We start from the raw sequence: 21,199 nt of genomic DNA, 5'->3' as shown, positions 1-21,199 counted from the left end.
AACTACTTACAGATGTTGATTCCACGGTTCATGGTTACCCTTTATTTCAAACACAAAAAAGCTATGTCAACATATCTGAACTTTGTAGATTATGGTTCCAAAATGTCATTATGTGTGAATTCATAAGAATCATGGCGGTGTAGCTGTGCTGAAGAAGTTGCACGAGCTTGTTCACAAATTTTTACTCCATTCTATGCATCATGGAGATAGGATATTCACCTACAAACAAGATAGTGAAGTGGAGAGCACATTCACCTACCACTTGGGACTCCTAGGTATAGCCTTCAGAATTAATTACTTCTGTGACAGTGCACCTGATGAACCTTAAAAGGGAGCCATCACTGTTGAAAATGCTGTCTTTCTGTTGCAAGTTGTAGATGCAGGTGAGGTGTTAATCGTCATATTAGCCATGCCGATGGTCCAGAAGACCAAGAAGGCAAGAACTGGTGCACTATGGCCCAATCACACGAACATGAGCACACTCCGAGTCTGTTTGGTTGGTACACCAAGGTTGCCAGTATGGTTCAAGTTTGTGCCTAACTTACCTAGGGTTTAGTTAACAAAAAGAAGACTCTGCTATACCTTTCAAGTTGATATCCTGTAGGTTTTGATAAAACAGATGATCTTGCCATTAGTATCAAACTACATGGGCTCTTATCGAGATTTGAAACTGGGTAGGCTGTGTAGAAAATATTGGATAGGAGAGAAATCATATGATCTATTATGATCTGTTATATATTGCACTGACCCTTATATATTTATAGGGTACATAGGAGATAGAAACTTGGAGTACAAGATAAATACTCCACCGTATCTCTCTAGGATTTCATCTTGATCTCTAGAGTTTCAATTGGACTCTGTTATCTCTAACCGTATGTATCTATATCTCTAACATTCCTCCTCAGTCGTAACGGGAGCGAAGCGAACGTTTGCGACTGGATTTGAAATCTTATGTTTTACCATATTTTTTTTCTTTGTTTCCATCATCGATTGCATCTCTGATGAATAGTCCTCCACTTTGGTGACTACATCTCCTTCCGTGTCGTCTTGGTCCTCCACCTTGGTGACCGCGTCCCCTTCTGTGTTATCCCTTGTCTCTCTCCTCTATTTCCTCCCGCAGTCATAGCGGGAGTGTCATGGACGATAGCGATGACATGGACGCTTTTGACTGGAGTTGTCGAGGATGACTTGTTATAATGTTTGTCGAGGTAGTCGATCATGTGGTAGCCGTGGTCGGTGTAGACATGGTAGTTGATATAGCTGCATATAGCCGAAGGCGAAAAAATTGAAGACGGAGGTGCGATCATAGATGAGGCACCTTGCAGATGTCAGAGGATGTCGTTGAAAGCGTCTTTGCATATGTCAGAGGATGCCCTTGGGTCATCTTGCAGATGTCCAGAGAACGCTGTTGACGTCGGGTCACCAATTTTTCGTTGTACTCCGTACGCCGTGTAGGAGGTCACCACCATAGTGATGCCAGGTTGATGCAGTCTTTGCCCGTCGTAGATGACGCAGTCGATACCGTCGTCGATGAAGCATCTTGCAGAGATTTCTGTCAGAGGACGCGAGATAAATGTCCATCGTTGTGAACGTAGCGACGTCGTATTCTTCCCATGTTGGTGTAGACCATCGGCGGTGTTACTTCAATTCATATTGATGGCGGACGTGGAGACTCGGTAAAGACGTCAGTTGCTTGATGTAGTGCTTGCTTGCTGGTTGATTGATGTCGTCGCACATCTGCTTCTGCCGCTAGAATTTAGGGATTTTGTAGCGAGAAGAAACTAATCTAATCTAATCTATAGATGATATATGGTGGCTAAGAGAAATTGATATATAACAAAAATCTAATCAATAAAGCTCATGAAAGAGAGAGAATTAAATGCATGCTCTCTACTGCATGGTGAAAAGTGAAAAAGAAATTGAAGATCGATAGCTGCAGCCTCGCCGTGTTGTTCTTAAAAACAAATTGAGCGCATGCATGTGTCCTTCGGACGAGCGGTTTGCATGGCAGCGGGGAGAAGTGATCCATGATCAGTGTAGATTGACGACGGATGGCTGGTGTCAGTCTTCGCGTTGATCGGCTGGATGGCTCGCCAGCCTATTAGATGCTCGCCGCCGGCGTGCTGACGTGAACTCAAAATCGACGACTTGTGTTAGGATCTAGTCTCTGATACGATGTAAAAAATATTGGATAGGAGAGAAATTATATGGTCTATTGTAATTGTTGTATATTGCACTGATCCTTATAGATATATTTATAAGGTATATAGGAGATAGAAACTTGGAGTACAAGATAAATATTCTATCGTATCGCTCTAGGATTTCATCTTGATCTCTAGAGTTTCAATTGGACTCTGTTATCTCTAACCGTATGTATCTATATCTCTAACAGGCTGTGCAAGGATGGGACATGTTCAGCTGAAGTTGATACAGCAACTGCAACTTTGACAGGTACATCTATTACCATTAGATGCAAATCGGATGGCTTAAATTAGTCCGAAGCACTGTAGCAAAAATACTGTAGCACAAGATCTAAACCGTTGATCCTCTGAATAAACAGATGAAACTTGATGTAGTCCTAACTTACCGTCGTCTTTGCAACTTCAGCAGATCCTAGCCGGGCAAGGACCCTCGCAACAAACCACCTTAGTTCTTCGAGTTCGAGACGAGGCAATGTTTATGGGGGTGACGCAAATTGCGACCAAGAGTTACCCTCTTGATTCAATTCTCCACTTTTACAGTGGGCAAGGTTTCACCTGATTAGCAATACTAAACACCCTACTTTTTTCTCTTACAAAGTTACAAGTTACTGTACTAGACAGTAAGTACGTCACAGTCTAGAGTGAAGCTGCGAGCTTGTCGCAGTGAGCCGGCGCGAAGGAGAGCACGTCGTTGTCCAGGTCGTACACGACGTGCGTGTTCTGCTGCTGGTAGTTGCCGATGACGGTCTGGTCGCCGGGCGCCGCGTCGAGCACGACGCACATCACGCGCGCGCCGTAGTCCTCGAACACGTAGTTGGCCCGTGGCAGCTCCCAGTCGGCGCCGTCGAGGTGGAGCGTCAGCGCCGGCACGGCGGGGCGCCGCCAGAGCGCCGTCACCGGCAGAGCGAAGCAGAGGTCGAGCGCCGACCCCTCCACGCCGCCGGCGGGAAGCCCCACCTGCGCCACGAACTCCGCCTTCACCGCCTCGTACACGTCCTCCGGCAGCGTGGTGATCGACGCGCCGGAGTCGATGATCGTCGACGACCGGAGCCTGGACTCCGGCACGGGGATCCGCGTCGTCCCCACCGTGATGCCGCGCAGCGCGACGAAGTAGAGCGACGGATGAGACGGGTTCTTGATGAGCCGGGTTGTCCGGACATCGCCGATGTGCGCGCGGCTGAAGAGCTCGGCCGGGGCGCCGAGCATGACGAGGCTGCTCTTGGAATCGAACATGGAGGTGAAGCAGTATGAGAAGCTGGTGACGTTCAGCTGCGATGGCAGCGACCACCGGCCCCGGCCGAATCCGGCAATGCCCGTCTCGTTCGCCTGGAAGATGCCCTTGTTGAAGTGGCCGCAGCCGAACGTCAATCGCCTCGTGGAGAGGCGACCGGCATTGTCGCCGCCCGACCCGAAGATGAAGCTGTCGGCGGCGAGCTGGCCGACGGTGAGCGACTTGTCGCCGTAGTGGTACACGTATACGCAGCTCCGGTCACCCCAGCTCCGTCCACCGCACGACGTGAACGGGAGCGCGCGGCACAGCGGCGCGTCGCAGGGGAGCGCCGCGTAGGTGGACGACGCCGCGGGGTCCAGAACCGGCACGCCCTGCTCGAAGCAGTCGAGGCACGGCGCGCACTGCGTCCACACGAGGTCGCTCCCCGTGTCCAGCGTCAGCGCCACGGGCCGCGGCGGCGTGCCGACGGACAGGTGCACCAGGTACTCGTTCGTCACGATCCCGCCGCCGACGCCGTGCCCGGCGCGCACCCGCGCGCGCACCGGCGACGACGCCGCCGACGACAGAAGCCGTCGTCGCGCCCTGGCTCGGTGCGCCATGCGCCGCACCAGCTCCGGCCTGGCGAGGCCGCGGCCGGCGTCGGCGTGCGTGAGCCGCGCCACGACGACGCCGGCGCCGCCGGGCGCGGGCGCGGGCGCGGACGCGACGCGCGCGGGCAGCGCGATCAGGACAAGCAGCGTCACCAGCTGCTGCCTCATAGTGGATTAATTCAGTCCACGGAGCCCCCGCTGATTATTACAAGCTAAATCCGATTGGATTTGGGCACTAAACAGTGCACACAACTCACAGTGCTGGTTGGTTAGGTGATGTGCCACTCATGCCTACTTCTTGGCAAAAGTCAGTAACAACATTCTTAAAAAGAACAGGAGACAGTACACTGTTTTGCACGCATTTTTTCTTCTATATGTTTTTCTTTGCTCGAAAGTCATTAAAAATTTTAGCATAAAAGTCGGCTTGGGACGGCAACAGCGTGTTGTTTGACTCATCATTTCCGACACCGTCTTGTGCAAAACAGATGGATGAACATGGGGAACACATAAAACTGCACAACTGTATCAGACTATCAGTGAGAACATATGACTTCTTCCGTATAGCTACATCCTCGTATTTTCGCTTGCGTATATTTTTAAGTCAAAATTTAAATTTTAAATATTAAATTTAGAGTTAATTTTAGAGTTTTATCGTAATTTGTTTTTTAGTCTGGACGTTTAGATAGCTAAGAACATGTGTATAAAAGTTTTATCCATGAATTATTTTTTGTTTGTAAATACGTTGTTTCATTATTCTTTCGTTCAAATAACCCAATAAGAACCCCCTAGCTTTTTGTTTGGCAATTGGCACTGACATCTGAGTTCTCAGTTCTGACTACAAGGTGTAGATATGAACCAATGTTCTTGTCAAGTTCTTACTGCTTCTTGGTTCTTTTTATACATTTTAATTGTACTCGTGTTGATATTCAGATGGGGCTACAACGTTGAACAGAATTTCATCTGAAGAATTGAATAATTGACCTCCTAATCGAATGGTCTACGTGAATGATTACACTAATATATACACATACACACCAGATGTTGCTTAGTAAGAGGTGAAAATATCATTATCCTGAAAAGCTGTAACCATCCTTGACATGACCATTACTTTTCTTTTAATAAAACGTCCAGTAAAATGTAGTTTTCAGCATCAACTACCTGGAGGAGGAAGCGTCTTTGTCTGAAACCGGAAGTTGCATGGAGGCAGGCAGGCAGAGTCAACAAGAGTTGTTAAGCAAAAAGCAAAAGCATATGGGTACTAATTAAGTGACCATTTTTAATTGAAAACGAATTAGAGTTAATGATAAGAGCTCCAAACATATTGTAGTTAATGATATATGCTGAATAAGATATGATTCAAAAGGCACTACCTTTTGCCATTTGTTGTTCTTGTTTCACTGGGAAAATAATAGCCTACTTTTAAAAAATTATTAATTCTTGACATACATATATATATATATTTGTCTCTCAGCTGTAATACTGGATAGACAGATTTGTCTCACAACCGTTAAAACTATCTAACAAATGGCGTCTTTGACCAGTATATTTGATGTTTATGTCCTCCAGGGCATTACGATATGCCATTGCGTGGTAAACGAGTTAGTGAAAATGAGGTAAGAACCTCTAAACTATCCATCTAGGCATAGCATCTTTGTCTCATTTGACGTCATTTGTACCTTGTGAAAAATAAAAGGGAAGGTATAGATAGGAGTCTCGATAATGTGTTAAACATCATAACAAAGTGGCACGATGTCATAATCACCTCACTTCAAACAGATGGTGATTCGTGTGCAGTAGTAACTGTGGTGTAATTACTGTCACTCATACGTACTCCCTCCGTTACAAAATAAGTCAATTTTTATTTTTTACCTATAATTTTTAACTGCTATGACAAGATGTTTTGATAACCGAGGACAACATGTGTCCAAATAATAGAAAACAACCGTTAAGGGCCCTTTCAAACACAGTAATGAAAAAACGAAGCCATAGGAAAAATATAGAATTCTGACTGAAATATAAGTGTTAAACAGAGGATTGTAAAACATAGAAAAAATATAGGAATGACCGTTGATTGGACCACAGAAAAAATACAGGAATTTGAAGAAAGATAAAGACTCAAATGATTTTTCCATGAGGTTCTACCTCTTGCTAAATTTTCTCCAAAACTTATATGGGAAAAGGCATTCCGTAGGAGTTTTATAGGGTTCATTCCTTTGATTCGAAGAGCTTTGTAGGAAAAATTCCTATAGGAATAAAATCCTCTAAAATTCCTATAAATTTCCATTGAATCAAAGGGGCCTTAGTATGCCATGCTCTCTCGTGATTTATCTAATAAAAAAATAAAGTCCCAGACGAAAGATAAGAGAAATTAGAGGACTGAATTGTACAAACTAATGGACATTTAAACATCCCTTTCCCAACTTTTTTTTGGACATCATCATCAGATGGCAGCTATCCTTAGTGTTGCTTCATTTGCACTCACCTAAGCAGTTAGGCCCCCAGTGGGTAATGAGCACACCTCCATTTCCATGTGAAAGCGTTGATAACTTCCCCACTGACTAGGATCCTTATTAGGATCTGGTGGTGAACCTTGGTCGAGCCGAAACGACCAGGGTGATCCTTTGGTGTTTTTTATGAAAAAAATGTTTATATTTATAAATAAAAAATATTTTTTAAATAAAACTGCTATATACGTCTTCTTACATCTAAAAACCTAGACTTAAAAATAAACGCCGATGAAAAAAATCCTAAATTAACTCTAAATCTAACATTAAAAATTCAAATTATAACTTACGAGCCTAGCCCACAAAAAGACGAGCGTGCCAAATTCGTTGAAATCAATCCATTCGCTCGGTGTCGGCGACACCGACCGCGCGTGCGTTAGGCCATGCTGCATCAAACATTGCAGCAGTAGTCGTAGTAGTATTTTACTAGTACAAGATGGGCGAATCTGTCGCAGTGTCATCACCGGCAAGTAGGGCAGTGGCACCGGCCGCCCGGTTGGCCAAATCCGGCCGGAGATAACAGCGCTCACTCGCTGACATGTATCATCATTTGGATAATGACAGTGAGACGTCGTGTAAAATAACACGAGGATTCGAGCTCGATCCGATGAGATACCATCGTACCAAACGTTGTGGATTAGAGTAAGGTTACAAGCGAAGTGTAAACGAAAAGGTCGCTGTAACCATTTCATAAACAGGTTTAAGGGCATGATCTTTGTTGTTCTTTTATTTGTAGAAAAAAAATACTCCCACCATTTGAATGTACTTCTATTTTAAAGTAAAGTGTAGTGTATTTTAAAAGCTTGTTGCAGGGTAAATATGATCATACAGTTCAAGTTCATCAAACATGATAATTTAAAAAAATGTTGAGGGTCCAACCTAAAACAACAATAGTTAACAAGTAAATAAAAACATAGCAGTAGACTAATAGTGGAGGTAAGGCGAATGATATGATTAGGTGTATGATGTTGTCTTAAAATGTAGCATTCATGATTGTTATGCATACGTGATTACGGTTTTAACAGAAATTTAGTGACATAAAATATTTATCATTGAACTATGTCTCTTTCAATACAAGTTAAAAGTCATAATGGCAAGTGCATGAGTATGGTGCGCGTACGTGTTATGGTGTGTGCATGTGTGGATCTTTCATGTAATTGAAAAGACAAAAAATAAAGTGGTTCAATAGTGAAAATGGGTGAGGCACGTACTCCTAGTTAATCTATTGTCGTCCCGTCTACCATAATGGATGTCATGGCACATTGGCACATAAGCTCACATATCACATATGACACAATTGAACCGATCGCGCCCTCGGTTTTCTTCTTTTAAGGCTTTTTCTTGTCTTTGTTTTGAAGAGGTTACAACTGAGTTGCAAGATATTTAGGACACCGAGAAATTGGATGAGAGAAAAGAGTCAACTCTATGTCCTCACGGTCATGTCTCTCAACCATAAAATTAGGCATACAAATTCCTCGTCTATTAAAACTTGGCTTAATTCACCTCCTTAGACTGGCTCACACAGGTGATTTTGGTCTTACATAGTTTCTATATGGCTATGATTTCACTTGCCAGTCTCTTTATCCTCTTCTCCGCTCAAAAAATAAATCTAAACACAAATAATGAGGTCGATGCTTGGGGAAACGGTTGGTCACGAGCTTAGGCGAAGGACGAGCGCATGCAAGGAGATACTAAGCCTGTGCTTAAAAATGAAATATAAATCTTTTGATTAAATTTTAACTAAAAAAATAGTAATTTTTCAATGAATATTTTGTCAGCCGTGTGTCTCCAGCCCAAGCTGCTCCTAGTCTGGTACCACCCCTGCTCCCCACCTGGCAAGAGTTGTGGTTTGTTGATCCGGCGACGCGAGGTCAGGGACGACGGATTGGATTCGGGTCGCGACGGCCTCAGCGTCCTCGACTCCACCATCTCAAGAGCATTTTTTTTTCTTCCGTGAGCTTAGGATTGTTTCTTATTTAGTGATTTGATCTGGAAAAGTTTTATGAACCGCCCGAGTGTCGTGGTTCAGATCTCATGATTGGCACGAGCAGTTTGGGATGTTTGCGGTGATCAACCTTGCATTGGGCTGCTAGAGCATCTCCATGGGTAGACGCGTAGAAGTTCTAAAAATTAAATATTAGTATTGTGGGCTAAAAACGTTTCTCAAACAGTTATCTAAAATAGCTCTTAAATTTTTAGCAATCTCAAAGGCTGGCATTTGTGGAGCCAAATTTTAAACTCATGGTGGGATTGCCAATCCCAAGAAACAGTCCGCATAATCAGTATGGGAGAAACAATCTAGTCAAAAAATGAGCAGTTTTACAATTTTTGAAAAGATATCAAGAGAAGGTATCGTGAGGTATCACTTTTTCTCTATACAAAATTTGATATCTACTAGTATCTACACTAAAATTTTGATACTTCTTGGTAGCTACTCAAAAACTATAAATTGTTCTCAAAAAATAGTTGACGAAAGCCCACCCAAGATAATGTGAGATATTTTAAAGTTTTTAAGAACCAAATATACGTGCATTCTCAGAGGAGGGGACGATTTTTTATCCCAAAATTTTTTAGGACATCAAAACAAGATTTTGGAGAGTCTTCTATTGAAAATGCTCTTAGGTAACGTTTCCTAGGGAAAAGTGTGATTTTTGCTCATTCAACTATTGCTTAAAGTTGATTTTGCTCCCTTGATGTAAAACTAGTTATGCCCTTGTACTGTCAGAACCGGCTCAATTTACCTCCCTCAACGGCATAGTGAAAAAACAGACCGGAGGTCGACCTGCTCCAAACGTTGTTTTATCGGTTCACCGGTCGAGCCAGTAGGTTTTTATTTATTAATATTTAATTTAGTTTATATTATTTTTAATATATAACCACCACAAAATAGTAAAATATGTATAAATAAACCAATATATCTATTATTATATGGCCACATCTTCAAAAAAAATTATAGTACGATAACCTAATAAATTTATAATGCAATACTGTTATAGGACAAATTAAAAGCTCCTCATTTCTAAAAAACCGATCGGTTCACTAAAAAACCACCGGTTCATAAAAAACCAACCGAATCATTGCAGAGACGACCTTTGAGCAGAACTGAATTGCAAAGGTTGCTGATTCCGATTTTTCCAGTTTAACCACTGGTTCAGTCGGTTTTTTACTATACTCAACGGTTTTAATAGTGGCTTCGTCCTACCTAACATGTTAACTTGGTCAACAGCCTACGTGGGATTGGTATCTAGTAGCACCTATGTCACGTGACATCACAATCAGAAAAAAGAATACGTGGGACCCAAGTTAACATGCTATGTAGGATGAAACCACCATTGAAACCATTGGGAGGACTAAATTAAGTCAGTTTTGGTAATTGAATGGGTACATATACCTTTGCGGCTGATGGAGCAAAATCAATCTCGAGTAATAGTCTTTTTTTTTTAGAAGAGAGCCTAAACTCACTAAATAACAGGACAATTATCCTATGCAAGCAACCCCTGGATCAGTGGTGGAACATTATAATGCCACTCAACCACCATCCGGTCAGGAGAAACCAGTTTTGCACACTCATGTGCAGACCTATTACAAGAACGATGAACATAACTGCATCTAAACTCATCAAAACTCCTCTGGAGCTCCTTCATCGTCCGAAAGTAAAGCGTGATTATAGAACGTTGGACCCTCTCCATATGCCAAAGAGACACCAACTCCAAACAATTGGTCTCAATAATTAAAACACGAAAGCCTCTACTCCTAGCCATTTCCATACTGTACATGCAAGCGGCCGCCTCAACAGCAAGAGGTTCCAGACAATGAACCTGCCATTCTGCTCCTCCTCCAATACACTGACCATTATGATCCCGTAGAATCATCCCCAATGATCCAGTGTTATTGGTAAGAGAAAACGATGCGTCAGTATTACATTTAACCCATCCTTGTTCAGGTTTCTCCCACTGTTTGATTACTACCGGCTGCTTTTCAGTTCCTTCCGAATGATTAATTCTTCAAAGATCAAAACAAGTATCCTTGACCCATGCCACTGCTTGATGGATCGGCAGCACACTGCCACCATGCCTGAACTGGTTCCTCGACATCCACAATGACCACATCCCGCACAAGATAATAGGAACATTTTCCCATGGACAAAAAACTGGATCCAGAATATCACGAGCCCAACTCACCGGTTGAAGCCTTGGTAGCTTGACCCTGTGAGATATTTAATAGACTTCCAAAACCTCTTCGCCAGCGTACACTCCGCCATCACATGCAAAACTGATTCTTCATCACATCGTTCGCAGTTTGCTAGCCACTCCAAATGTCTGCGCCTGAGAATGTCTTGATGGTAGGAATTCATGCATCACCCACCACCAAAACACTTGTACTTTCGGCGGAACTTTAACCTTCCAAATTCGCCCCCATACATCATTAGCTGAAGAGGATGCAACATTGGGTTCTTTCTCCCGTTGTTTCTTCACATACTAAATCTTATACGCTGAGCGGACAGAATAATGACCATGTCTCTCTAGTGCCCAAGCCCAATAGTCAGTACCACCCATCTGTGTCGGGATTCTTAGAATAGCCTCGGCATCCATGTGTAAAATATTTTCACATATGAACTCTTCCCTCCACTTGCCTTTCGACGTAAGCAGATCAGCCACTAACAAACAACCTGCAACACCACTTGGTGTGATCGGTTTTCCCCCAAGATAATTTGGTATCCACCGATCGTCCCAAATCCTTATAGACTTTCCATCACCGATGCGTTTGATCAACCCCAGCTTTAACACCTCTCGACCAGCCAGAATGGCTCTCCAAGTCTGGCTAGCATGATTCCTTCTCCTGGTCCGTAAAAAATCTATGTCATGATAGTATCTCCCTTTTAAAACCCGTGCACATAAAGAATCAGGTCTTTCAATAAGTCTTCATCCCTGCTTTCCTAGCATAGCTAGGTTGAAAAGATGAAGGTCCCTAAAACTCATTCCACCCTGTTTCTTTGGTCGGGTGAGATGATCCCATTTTTGCCAGTGAATTCTCGAGTAATAGTCAAGAGAGCAAAAACACACTTTTTCCATGTTTTTCTCCCTGAGAAGACTGGAGAGAGGAGAGAGGATATGAAGGGAGTGAGGAGGGAAATTGTGAGGTGAAAGCAAGGGTGATTAGGGATCAACGTCCTTAGGTCCTTTCACAACTCTGCTTAATCCTAAAAAGTTTTAACTCAAAAATCTATAAAATTATAGTCCACCACATTTATAACCTAACATTATATGCAAAAAGAAAAAAAGTTAGACACAATACCACTCCTAGGTGAAGGGATGGGATTTTTTTGTTTAATTGGCATGTGGGTCTCATATATTTTATTATAATCTTTTAATTTTTCTTCTAAAATCACATTAGCGCCACGCAGGCCGATGACTAAGTCAAACTAGCCACATCAACGCCACGTTAGAAAAAAAACGGATTCAATACTATCTTATGACTTCATCTGCACCGGTTCTAAAAGATTAGAGATGCGTTGTTTCCAGTTTTACCGTGAGGAACAAAATCAAAGTTGTCCTATACCTGAGAGAGACAATGATTCTCTTCGATTTTCTGGCCCACCGAGATTTGGACCCCCTTCCATACACTTTGGCGTTCCAAAATTCCGTCCGATCAGCCCACTTGCAGAGAAGTTGCTTTCCCCGTTATTTCCGATCCGTCGCGCACGTTATCGTCCGCATCAACCGTTGATCCCGTGCCACGTAGCCGCCTCTATAGCTTACACACCTACACACCAGGAGGGCGAAACAAAGGACCATGACATTAGGGTTCCACCAGGCCCCAATGAGGGCCTCCTGTTCAAATACACAACAGGCAACAACAACAATTACTCTACAGTCTACACACGAATTCACATCTAGAAGCACAAGGCTACAGAAAGAATGAGGGCGACGATTTGGTGAGGCCGATTCACCCAAGCCGCCTGAGAGGCGCTCCCGGAAGGGCCATTTGAAGGAGGGATGTTGGAGCCAGGGAAACCCGGAATCTCGCCGCCAGCCTCCCCAGGTCCCGGCGAAGGCGCTGGAGCCAAGGATGATCCTTGGTTTTCTGCAATGGGTGTTGCCCTGAGTGGGGGAAACTGATGTGGTCCTGTGTTGACAAGTTAAATGAGAAGCATTATGGATCAGATCATGGATAGAGGATTTGATTACGTGTCGCAAATGAGTATTCTACTGTCTGTTAATAGATTTTACTACAGTGTTCTGTGCATTGGTATGAATTGGATACCAAGTTAGTTTAAAGCTTTCTCAGTCTGGTTTCGGTGTGATTTGATCAGACACCTGAAAGCTTGATGCAGTTTGGCTTAAAATTGTAATGTTGATGATATGCCAGAAACATGCTTTCAGTACTAAAGAACAAAATTGCCACCACTCTACACCTTTTCCTTGTAATGAATATAATGCATTGAATAACTCAGACAAAACCATTAGTTCCCCGTTCAAGCACGTCACATGAAACAAAACCTGATGTGGCTTTGTTTGCGATTGGTATTTCAGAAACATGCTTTCAATAGCTATTACAGCATTTTAACTCTTTACCTTTTAACTTTAAATGAATATTATGCACTTAAATGACTTGGATAAAAACATAAGATCCCTGATCAATGAGTATTATTAGAAGTATGCCAATGATGCATCATTGAACATTTTTAATTTTGTTCAACCTCCTTTTCTCTTCAGAATTATTATGTGTTCACTTCTGATCAGACAATACTCACCATTTAAAGAAGACATGAATGAATGGACAAGGTAAATAAGTGATAGTGTTTCAGATGCATGAATGCACCAGTGTTCCATATGCAGCACATAAGAAGAGATGTCAGGAAGAAAGCACTGTAATTACCTGGGCATGTGGGTTGAAGACCAGAGGATAGGCTGCACAAAAGTTAGACGTAAGAACCATCGATTGTAAGAACATGAAAAGGGTTTGTTAGGAATGTTCCACTTACGACGTGGCAATGGTTCCATTAACTAATCCAGCATAGCTGCAAGACGACACATTGCAGCCACCAGTGGTGGATTGGGCAGTCACATTGCCAAGCATGAGGTTGCTATTGGGGCACTGCATACTTGAACATGATGCTGTTAATGAAGCTGGTGTGCAATACAATCTGGGGAGAAAAGAGAAAGTGAGGGTTATATTCCAAAACATGTAGAAGCAATAGAATTGCATCGAACAAAGAAAGGGCACAAATAACATTACTTGAGATCTCCTGGTCCACAGCTGCACTGCACACAGTTTCCAGCAGTTAGTGCATAGGTCCCATTTGCCACAAGCAACCCATAGTCCGAAGCAGAGTTAGGAAACATTGATGCACAAGCTAGTCAAGGAAATAAATAACAGACCATTAGAAAAGGCATGTTGATCAGCAGAGAGATGCAGATACAAGGAACTGGTATCCAACTCAAGCATCACTCTCTTAAACGTATTTAGCAATTTGCAAGAAGTGTATAATTCACAAGTAGAAGACCCTTCAAAAATGAAAGTAAGGATCCATCCCTGATAATTCCAACCAATATGCCCATTTGAGTAGTTTACTGGATAACATATTTACTCAAAACTGAAAGTTGTTCACTTTCGCCACATGTTAGACCACCTACATGAACCACACAAGCACATAAAAAAATGATCTCCAACAACCTAGCAATTGCAAGCATGACGTGCCCTAACAGCGGACCATATGAAATACTTCAAGAGTTACAGACCCCAAATTTGTCAAATCCACAGGTTGATATATGCCTGACCAAGTTTGATGACCAAACTATCATCAATCGCCCCATCAAAAAGGAAAAAAAAACCTATCATCAATTGCAGCTTTACAGAACTTTCACTACAGTCAACAGGTCTTCCCTACCCAATTTGCGATTATCAAACAGGGCATGAAAATGTTGATCTGGTTATTGTTGAATTGGGCATCCACAGATATCACAGGTTTAGAGCATCGAATGAGTTTATAGTCTGGAAATTGCCACATAATATATTCAAATTCCAGTGCCATACAGTGAGAGCTTAGCTTACCTGGCAATGGGATTGCAAGGATGTCGCCAGGTGCGACAATGGGGCTCCCCATGGCGTTCACATTGCTGATGTCCGTAACGGTGGTGGCGTGGCTCGCGGCGATGGACTGCACGGTGTCCCCGACCCGCACGACGTAGGAGAGGTAAACGGCGGGGAGATTGTTGTCCGTGGAGTTGAAGCAGACGCAGGGGAGCGGCACGACGAGCGTCACGCCGGGATCGAGCGGCGCGTCGGGGTCCTCGGCGGAGAGCGCGTTGGCGGTGCGGATCTGGTCGGCGGAGGCGAGCCCCCCGAAGACGACGTCCGCGACGGAGGCCAGCGTGTCGGCGGGGCGCGCGGAGTAGCGGACGGCGACGGACTTGCGGACGCCGTCGGAGCAGGCGCAGCGGGTGGGCACGCGGAGGGGGAGCCCCGCGGGGAGGATGCGGTTGGCGGCGCCCGGCGAGGCGAAGTCGAGGGCGTTCGCCGCGAGCAGCGCCCTCGGGTCGGCGCCGAACAGCGCGGCCACCTCGGACACCTTCATGTCCGCGTAGAGCGAGTACCCGAGCAGCGCGGCGCACGTGTCCGCCCCGGCGCACGGCTCGATCGTCGTCTTCCCCTCCGCACCACGCCCCGCCGCGGCGAGAACCACCACCACCACCACCATCACCGCAGCCGCCGCCGACGGCCACGCCGCCATTGGAGCTCAGGGGGTTTAGGGTTTGGGCCTCGGGTGCTCGGCTCGAGAGGCTTCTGCCCTTCGGCGCCTCTCCAGTCTCCACTGTGAAGCGTGAACTCGGGCGGCGAAGTGGGAGACTCGTAGAGTAGTAGGTGTGGAGAAGTGTTTGGTGACTCGAATGCCACGGGAATGTGGATGACTGGTGGGCCCGCTCCTGGATGGGCCCACATGTCAACGACAGGTGGTGGACGGGCGAGGAGTTTGTCTGCTGTTGGAATCTGTGCCCTGTTCGGGGACGGAGACCAGCAACAACAGCATCTCGTGATCAATGCGTCTCACTATGACTTGTGGGCCATAGAGAAATGCTTTACAGGCCCACCTGTCTGTCCTGTGCCTGAGTGGACTATGTTTATGAGTTGGGCCGTGTTGGGCGATGCTGATAAATAAACCAGATTTTTTCGTTTTTCACACGTACGTTTCGTTAAAAGATGTATTTTTTATAAAAAAATTATAGAAAATTTGTTTTAAAAAATCATATTAATCTATTTTCTATTTTTTAATAATTAATTAATCATGGACATACGTTTGTGCTCCGGATGGTCAGTTGGTCTGCATTTTTCCCCCAAGTTATTCTTCGGTTTTTTGCGCTTAATAAAAGCTTTTTATTTATAAGTTTATCGTCTTATATTTTCTCTATATATATTTTCAACTTTGTAATGCTTAATTATATTGTTTATACCGTGATAACTATGAAAAAATTGAATAATATTTTGTCTTCGTCTAAAAAAAAGCAGCATTGGTCTTCTTGGGCCAAGCTGAGTCGGCCCGGTTTGATGATCTTCAGTAAATTCTCATCATAATCTTCTTGAGTTAATTATCTGCAGATCAAGTTGCAGTTTTCATGTATCTGAATAATATATTTTCACATTCATGATTCATGCTCCCGTGACGACACACCAAGACAGGTTTTGTTGAAAAATTCAGCTCACTTCGGCCAACTGTCATGCTGAAATTTTGCGATTAATATACATGATTATATATCCATAATCCATGCAAGAAGAGCTAACCAAGCCTTTTTTTTTTTGCATCGAGAGAAAGTTCATTCCCGCCGAGCAATGCTGCTCGAGTACAGTTTCAGTACCCGAAAACAAATGGTGAATTCCTCGCAAGAGTTACCAAGAAAAAAGAATGGGAAAAACCTCTTGCAATCCTACCCACAACTGTCTGGTTCTTAGGATCTGCAGGGAGCTAAGCAGGAGAAACTAGAACTCTCAACTCAAGTACAAACATTTTCCTTTTTCGGTTCATTCTACGGGTTTCCAAAATTATTCACTGCTGAATCGATTCAGTAGCTGCAGGAAGAAGATAGGTTTGGGAGGAGACAAGAGCGAGCGAGCGAGCGGTCGCTCGATCGCCCTTGGTTAACATTGTGAAGCTGTCAGGTGCTTCAAGCTTGAGACGTCGAACAGCTCCATGAATCTCTGGTCGGTGCTCCTCGCCTTCGCTGCGGCGAAACGCTGGTACTCGTCGAAGACTGAGGACAAGCACCATTTCTGAAGCTTCCTCAAGCATCCGACAACGCAGCCAGTGCGGTGCTGCAGATGGGTAAAAATTTGGAGCGGTCAGTTTAGGAGTACAGAGTTGTTGGCTTTGGAAGATAGTATGGCAGTTGCAAGTGTGTTGTTGGGAAAATTATTTTAAGCTTACCTTGCCTCTCTTGCAGTGAATAAGCAGAGGTTGGTTTCTTACGTCTGTATTAAGGAAAGCAACAGGAGTTAGAGATCTTAATTGATGTGACGCAAAGCATCTGTGATGTGTGTAAGGTTAGATAAATGCAGTACCTAGGACAACTTTGAGCGCCTCCCGAATTTTGTCGTCAGGGATGTTGACGAATGGTTCCTGTAGCAACAGAGTTCAGATGCTATCAGTCATCAACTTAGGAGATTTCAGGTTAGCTATAAAACAGAAATGCGTAATGATTTGCTGTGACAAGAATCATATTTATAATTGATATAAGCTTGACGTAGTTACACAATCCTAATTCCAAAATATATTGCCGTACAAAATATATTCCAAAATATATTTTTTGCGAAGTGTCAGGAGCAAGTAACAAATTGGAAAATAAAATAACGGAGTACAAAGAATTGTTGAAGCACACTGGTACAAAAGCATATATTCTCAATTAGTCATAACCCACTAAAACTGGGCCAGATGACGGGAGAAAATGCATCAAGGTCAACACAAGTCAGAAAAAAATACATGATGATCAATTCCTAGAGAACTCTTATAATGGAACGGTTTATCAGTCCACCGGTTAAGTGGTTTTCAGGAATAGGGACTATATCTTTAATGGATTAAAAAAGCAACTTGCCAAATCTAAGAGATTTCATAATTTTCTCTTGAAAATAAAGTAGAATTTGGAATGAGGTCAACCATCCTAGTGACCATGCATCAACAATTCTTTTGCCAATTCCTGCTCATGACTTCTGCTTAAATGGTCAGATGGTGCCAACACAGACCAAACAGTGGATTATGGACATCAACTATGACTCATACACTACCAGGTCCGGGTTCACATAAATGACAATCTACTCAACTTCAGATTATGTCATTGATTATGTCAAAGTTTGAACAAAACAATAGAGAGTAAATGGGACATTCCTTTTTGAGTATTTATAGTAATAAAGCTAAGGCATGGATGGTGAAAAAAAAATCAAACACGACAACTGATCTTGACCGTCCCCAAAAAAAAAATCAAAAGATCACAAACTCAATAATGCCACTCAGAAAATCTGAAACATAACTGGATACATATTTGCCTAATTGGGGCATATTTCATTAGTAGCGTATAACCAAGTTGTGAACTGGTAAATCAGAAAATATAACAACCCAAAAACATCCACGGGTAAAGCTGTACAAAAACTTTTCAGTTAAGATGCTTTCCAAATCTTCTCGTAAACATGTTGAAAAAATTATACAGTTTTACACATTGGTAATTTTATTGGGCCTTCTACATGTGGCGTAAATATATTTTCAATGAAGGTACACAATCATGTACAATACCATGACATCTTACATACAGGGCAACTAAGAGAAATTAGAAGATTCATCTGTTTTAGTGGGAAATTGGGGAATATATGGAAGCCATGTGTTGACAGTACAACATGAAATAAAGGGAAAGTTATTCTCAGTGCTCAGATCCTGATTGACGATCACACGCATGTGAGGTAAGAATTATCAGGTTTGTTGTCCATCCTCTCAACTTCATCTGCCGATTTTTGTATCTAGCATACTAGCACAAACTTACAGTTCTTGAAAAACTGAGGCAGATCCAGACCGTTAGTGCTCCCATCAACAACAATACAAGATAGGTCCGGCAAACAACCAGACAAGATATTGGACAGAGGAATGTGTGGATACCGGTGTGCACTCTGTTATATCTATTCTTAGTGCCATCTGCATAGCGGAAAACTACAACTCCATTTCATGCATCTTGCCTCAAGCAGCTAATACATTATGCTTTAGAACTTTGACAAATGGAAAAATATATGCAATGTGGATTGGGCTGCATATACAGAACAACTAAGAGTTCTGCATCGACCAAGAAATTTACGTGAACAACTTTGACAATATTTAAATTGAAAAAACTTTCACAAACTGCTTTTTTTTCAGTCATGCATATTTAATGTAATCAAAAGAATCATAACATTAACTGAAAATTTCCCCACTATTGAGGTCATTAAAGCTGCCAACAAAAACCAACAGAGTTCTAGAAAGCTTAGGGTTGAACAGGACGGTGAACAGATATTAGTACAGGACATGAATAGGAAACTAAGCTGCTCACACTGAAGTCAGAACAAGAAAATTCCTGTATTAAAGTAATTCCAATATCAAAGTAATTTCAAGATTTACCTACTTATCAGAAACAGTGAAGAAATCATTCAAACAAGAAAAGAAACGAAAAGGCAGCTCCAGCCTCCTGTACAGAGAAGATGCTCTCTGCCAAAAGGGGTGATGGACACTCACTGATGATAGCCTTGTAATTACAGGATCATGCCAATAAAAATTCGTAATATTTTGGAAAAAGAATTGTTTAAAATCCGCCGCACAGCTGGCTTGATTAACAATGCTGACAGGGACCACCGCCGATTCGCCGTGGAATTTGAAAATTCAGCGGGTCTTTTTTAGATAACGAAAATTCCCCAAGGACCAAGGTAGAACAAACATGAGCCTAGGCCCTAGGCGTAGAGATGGAAGGACCCTTTTTGGAAAGTCAGTTGATGATAAATAAAAGAGTAGACATCGAATTCTCCCCCAAATCACCCAAGTGGCAGCACTACCAATCTAAGATGGACAACACGAACGATCAACTGCGCCAGTTCTTGGAAAGCATGCCATGTATGTATATATTATATTACCTAAAAGCAATCAGTTTAATAATCTTAAGTCTTAATAAGCATCCCGCCGATGTGCTTCTGGCACGAATCGCTATCGACGACGAGAGGTAACAGCGAATTCGGTGAGAAGAAAAACAAAAACGGCTAAAATCAGCTCATCTTTCGTTTTACCTTGCGCCCCTCGATTCCGAACTGGTGGAGCTTGATCCCGTTCTTGGCTAGGAACTCCGTGTTCGTCTCCGGGTACGGCTCCGGGCACAGGTACCTGGAGCCCCAAGGCCGCCGTCAGAACCACGCGAACGAACACGCGCCACCACGCACGCACACTGCAGGGTCCTGCCCCCGCCAGATGCAAAACGGGCTAAGAGAAGAAGGCAAAAAAAATTCCTCACACGATGGAGCGTAGGTTGAGCGACTTGAGGAACCGGAAGTTGGCCGCCGCGGGGAAGCCGGAGCGGAAGATGCCGTCGTCGACCATCGCGAAGTTGAGCGGCGGCACCAGCGTCGTCGCCGCCCCCACCGCCGCCTCCTCACACGCCAGCTGTGGCGGCGGCGGCGGCGGGAGGTAGAACATGACGGGCTTCTCGTGCTTCCACAGCTCCAGGCCGCTCATCTCCATGGCCTCCTCCCTCTGCTCGGCCTCCATGGCCCTCTGCTTCGGCACGACCTCCAGCTTCATGGCTTCGCTCGCACGGCGGGCGGGGGGCAGAACCGTAATTACGAGGGAGGGAGGCGGTTTTGTGTGCGCTGCGGGTATGAGCGCTGTGGTGTGTCGGGGGGTGTAATGGGAGGCCCGGTTATTTATAGGGAAGGTAGGCTGGTTGAATAGGGAGGGGTGGAAGAGAAGAGGAGGGGGTGGTGTGATGATGATTGAAGGAGAAAGGTGAAATTTTGGGATAAGAAAAGTGTTTAATACATTGGATTCACGATTCCGAAACGTAGAGGTGGTTGGTTGGATTAAATGTGGGACTTGTTGTTTCGCGATGAATGAGTCAGCGTGTAGATGACTCGGCAACAACTCAGTTTGTTTTGGGAAGTTCTTATGGTAGGGAAACGATCTGGTTTTAAAGAAGATTTAGTTGATATGCTGTTTTTTTCGTGTAGAACTAGTGAAAATATAGTTTACACGTTTTAGTTTATGAATAACAAGCGGATGTTTTCTTTCACGAAAAATATTACGAACGATGCTATAGACATCCACGTCTAGCACAAAAGCATAAACATTTGGATGAGATAAGACATTGCCTTTTTTCTGTTAGCCGTGATATTTACTTCCAAACAACCACAAAAATCGTGTGATGAGATGCTATTAAAACGACATAGACGTGTAAAGGTCCATTATATATTGGTTCCATCAAACACACCTACGAACTTCTCTTCAATACACATATGTTATTCTATTTTTAAGAAAAAGTAAATATGCCGAAGAGAGATTTTAAAAAATATTATGATCAGTGGCACCCGAGTTTTGCCATCGAGTTAAAACATTTATTATCAAATAATAATGACGTTGTAATATTTTAAATGAGACATAGAAAAATTTTCATACGTGGTGCCCAATTC

General features: G+C 43.5%; 3 protein-coding genes across 3 annotated transcripts; all 3 read right to left on the bottom strand.

Moving 5' to 3' along the window:
* Positions 1-2,379: 2,379 nt before the first annotated feature.
* LOC102712735 (aspartic proteinase nepenthesin-1-like) lies at positions 2,380-4,190 on the bottom strand. The gene has a single exon (XM_006656691.3). It carries the CDS (start codon positions 4,188-4,190, stop codon positions 2,838-2,840), a length of 1,353 nt encoding a protein of 450 aa, XP_006656754.2. The 3' UTR covers positions 2,380-2,837.
* Positions 4,191-12,303: 8,113 nt separating this feature from the next.
* Positions 12,304-15,349, bottom strand: LOC102712455 (lysM domain-containing GPI-anchored protein LYP6). The gene is made up of 5 exons (XM_040525609.1): positions 14,582-15,349; positions 13,766-13,883; positions 13,512-13,673; positions 13,406-13,437; positions 12,304-12,652 (listed from the first exon to the last, which is right to left on the bottom strand). Exons 1-5 carry the CDS (start codon positions 15,258-15,260, stop codon positions 12,420-12,422), a joined length of 1,224 nt encoding a protein of 407 aa, XP_040381543.1. The 5' UTR covers positions 15,261-15,349; the 3' UTR covers positions 12,304-12,419.
* An 894-nt stretch (positions 15,350-16,243) lies between these two features.
* Positions 16,244-20,401, bottom strand: LOC102712730 (probable tyrosine-protein phosphatase DSP2). Its single transcript, XM_040525610.1, has 5 exons — positions 20,029-20,401; positions 19,808-19,901; positions 17,081-17,138; positions 16,947-16,990; positions 16,244-16,834 (listed from the first exon to the last, which is right to left on the bottom strand). The coding sequence occupies exons 1-5, from the start codon at positions 20,313-20,315 to the stop codon at positions 16,661-16,663; spliced, it is 657 nt and encodes a 218-aa protein (XP_040381544.1). The 5' UTR covers positions 20,316-20,401; the 3' UTR covers positions 16,244-16,660.
* Positions 20,402-21,199: the final 798 nt, after the last annotated feature.

The sequence above is a fragment of the Oryza brachyantha genome, chromosome 6, assembly GCF_000231095.2.
Source record: "Oryza brachyantha chromosome 6, ObraRS2, whole genome shotgun sequence".
NCBI lineage: Eukaryota > Viridiplantae > Streptophyta > Magnoliopsida > Poales > Poaceae > Oryza > Oryza brachyantha.
Note: the sequence above shows the minus strand (reverse complement) of the source record. Positions and strands in the feature narration are given on the sequence as shown.

Coding starts and splice junctions, on each gene's coding strand:
- LOC102712735 (XM_006656691.3), bottom strand. CDS start 4,190: ATGAGGCAGCAGCTGGTGACGCTGCTTGTCCTGATCGCGCTGCCCGCG.
- LOC102712455 (XM_040525609.1), bottom strand. CDS start 15,260: ATGGCGGCGTGGCCGTCGGCGGCGGCTGCGGTGATGGTGGTGGTGGTG. Junction 13,674..13,765: donor TGTGGACCAGGAGATCTCAA/GTAATGTTATTT, acceptor TTTTCTCCCCAG/ATTGTATTGCACACCAGCTT. Junction 12,653..13,405: donor TCTTCAACCCACATGCCCAG/GTAATTACAGTG, acceptor TTGTCAACACAG/GACCACATCAGTTTCCCCCA.
- LOC102712730 (XM_040525610.1), bottom strand. CDS start 20,315: ATGAAGCTGGAGGTCGTGCCGAAGCAGAGGGCCATGGAGGCCGAGCAG. Junction 17,139..19,807: donor TCGGAATCGAGGGGCGCAAG/GTAAAACGAAAG, acceptor CTGTTGCTACAG/GAACCATTCGTCAACATCCC. Junction 16,991..17,080: donor GGCGCTCAAAGTTGTCCTAG/GTACTGCATTTA, acceptor TCCTTAATACAG/ACGTAAGAAACCAACCTCTG.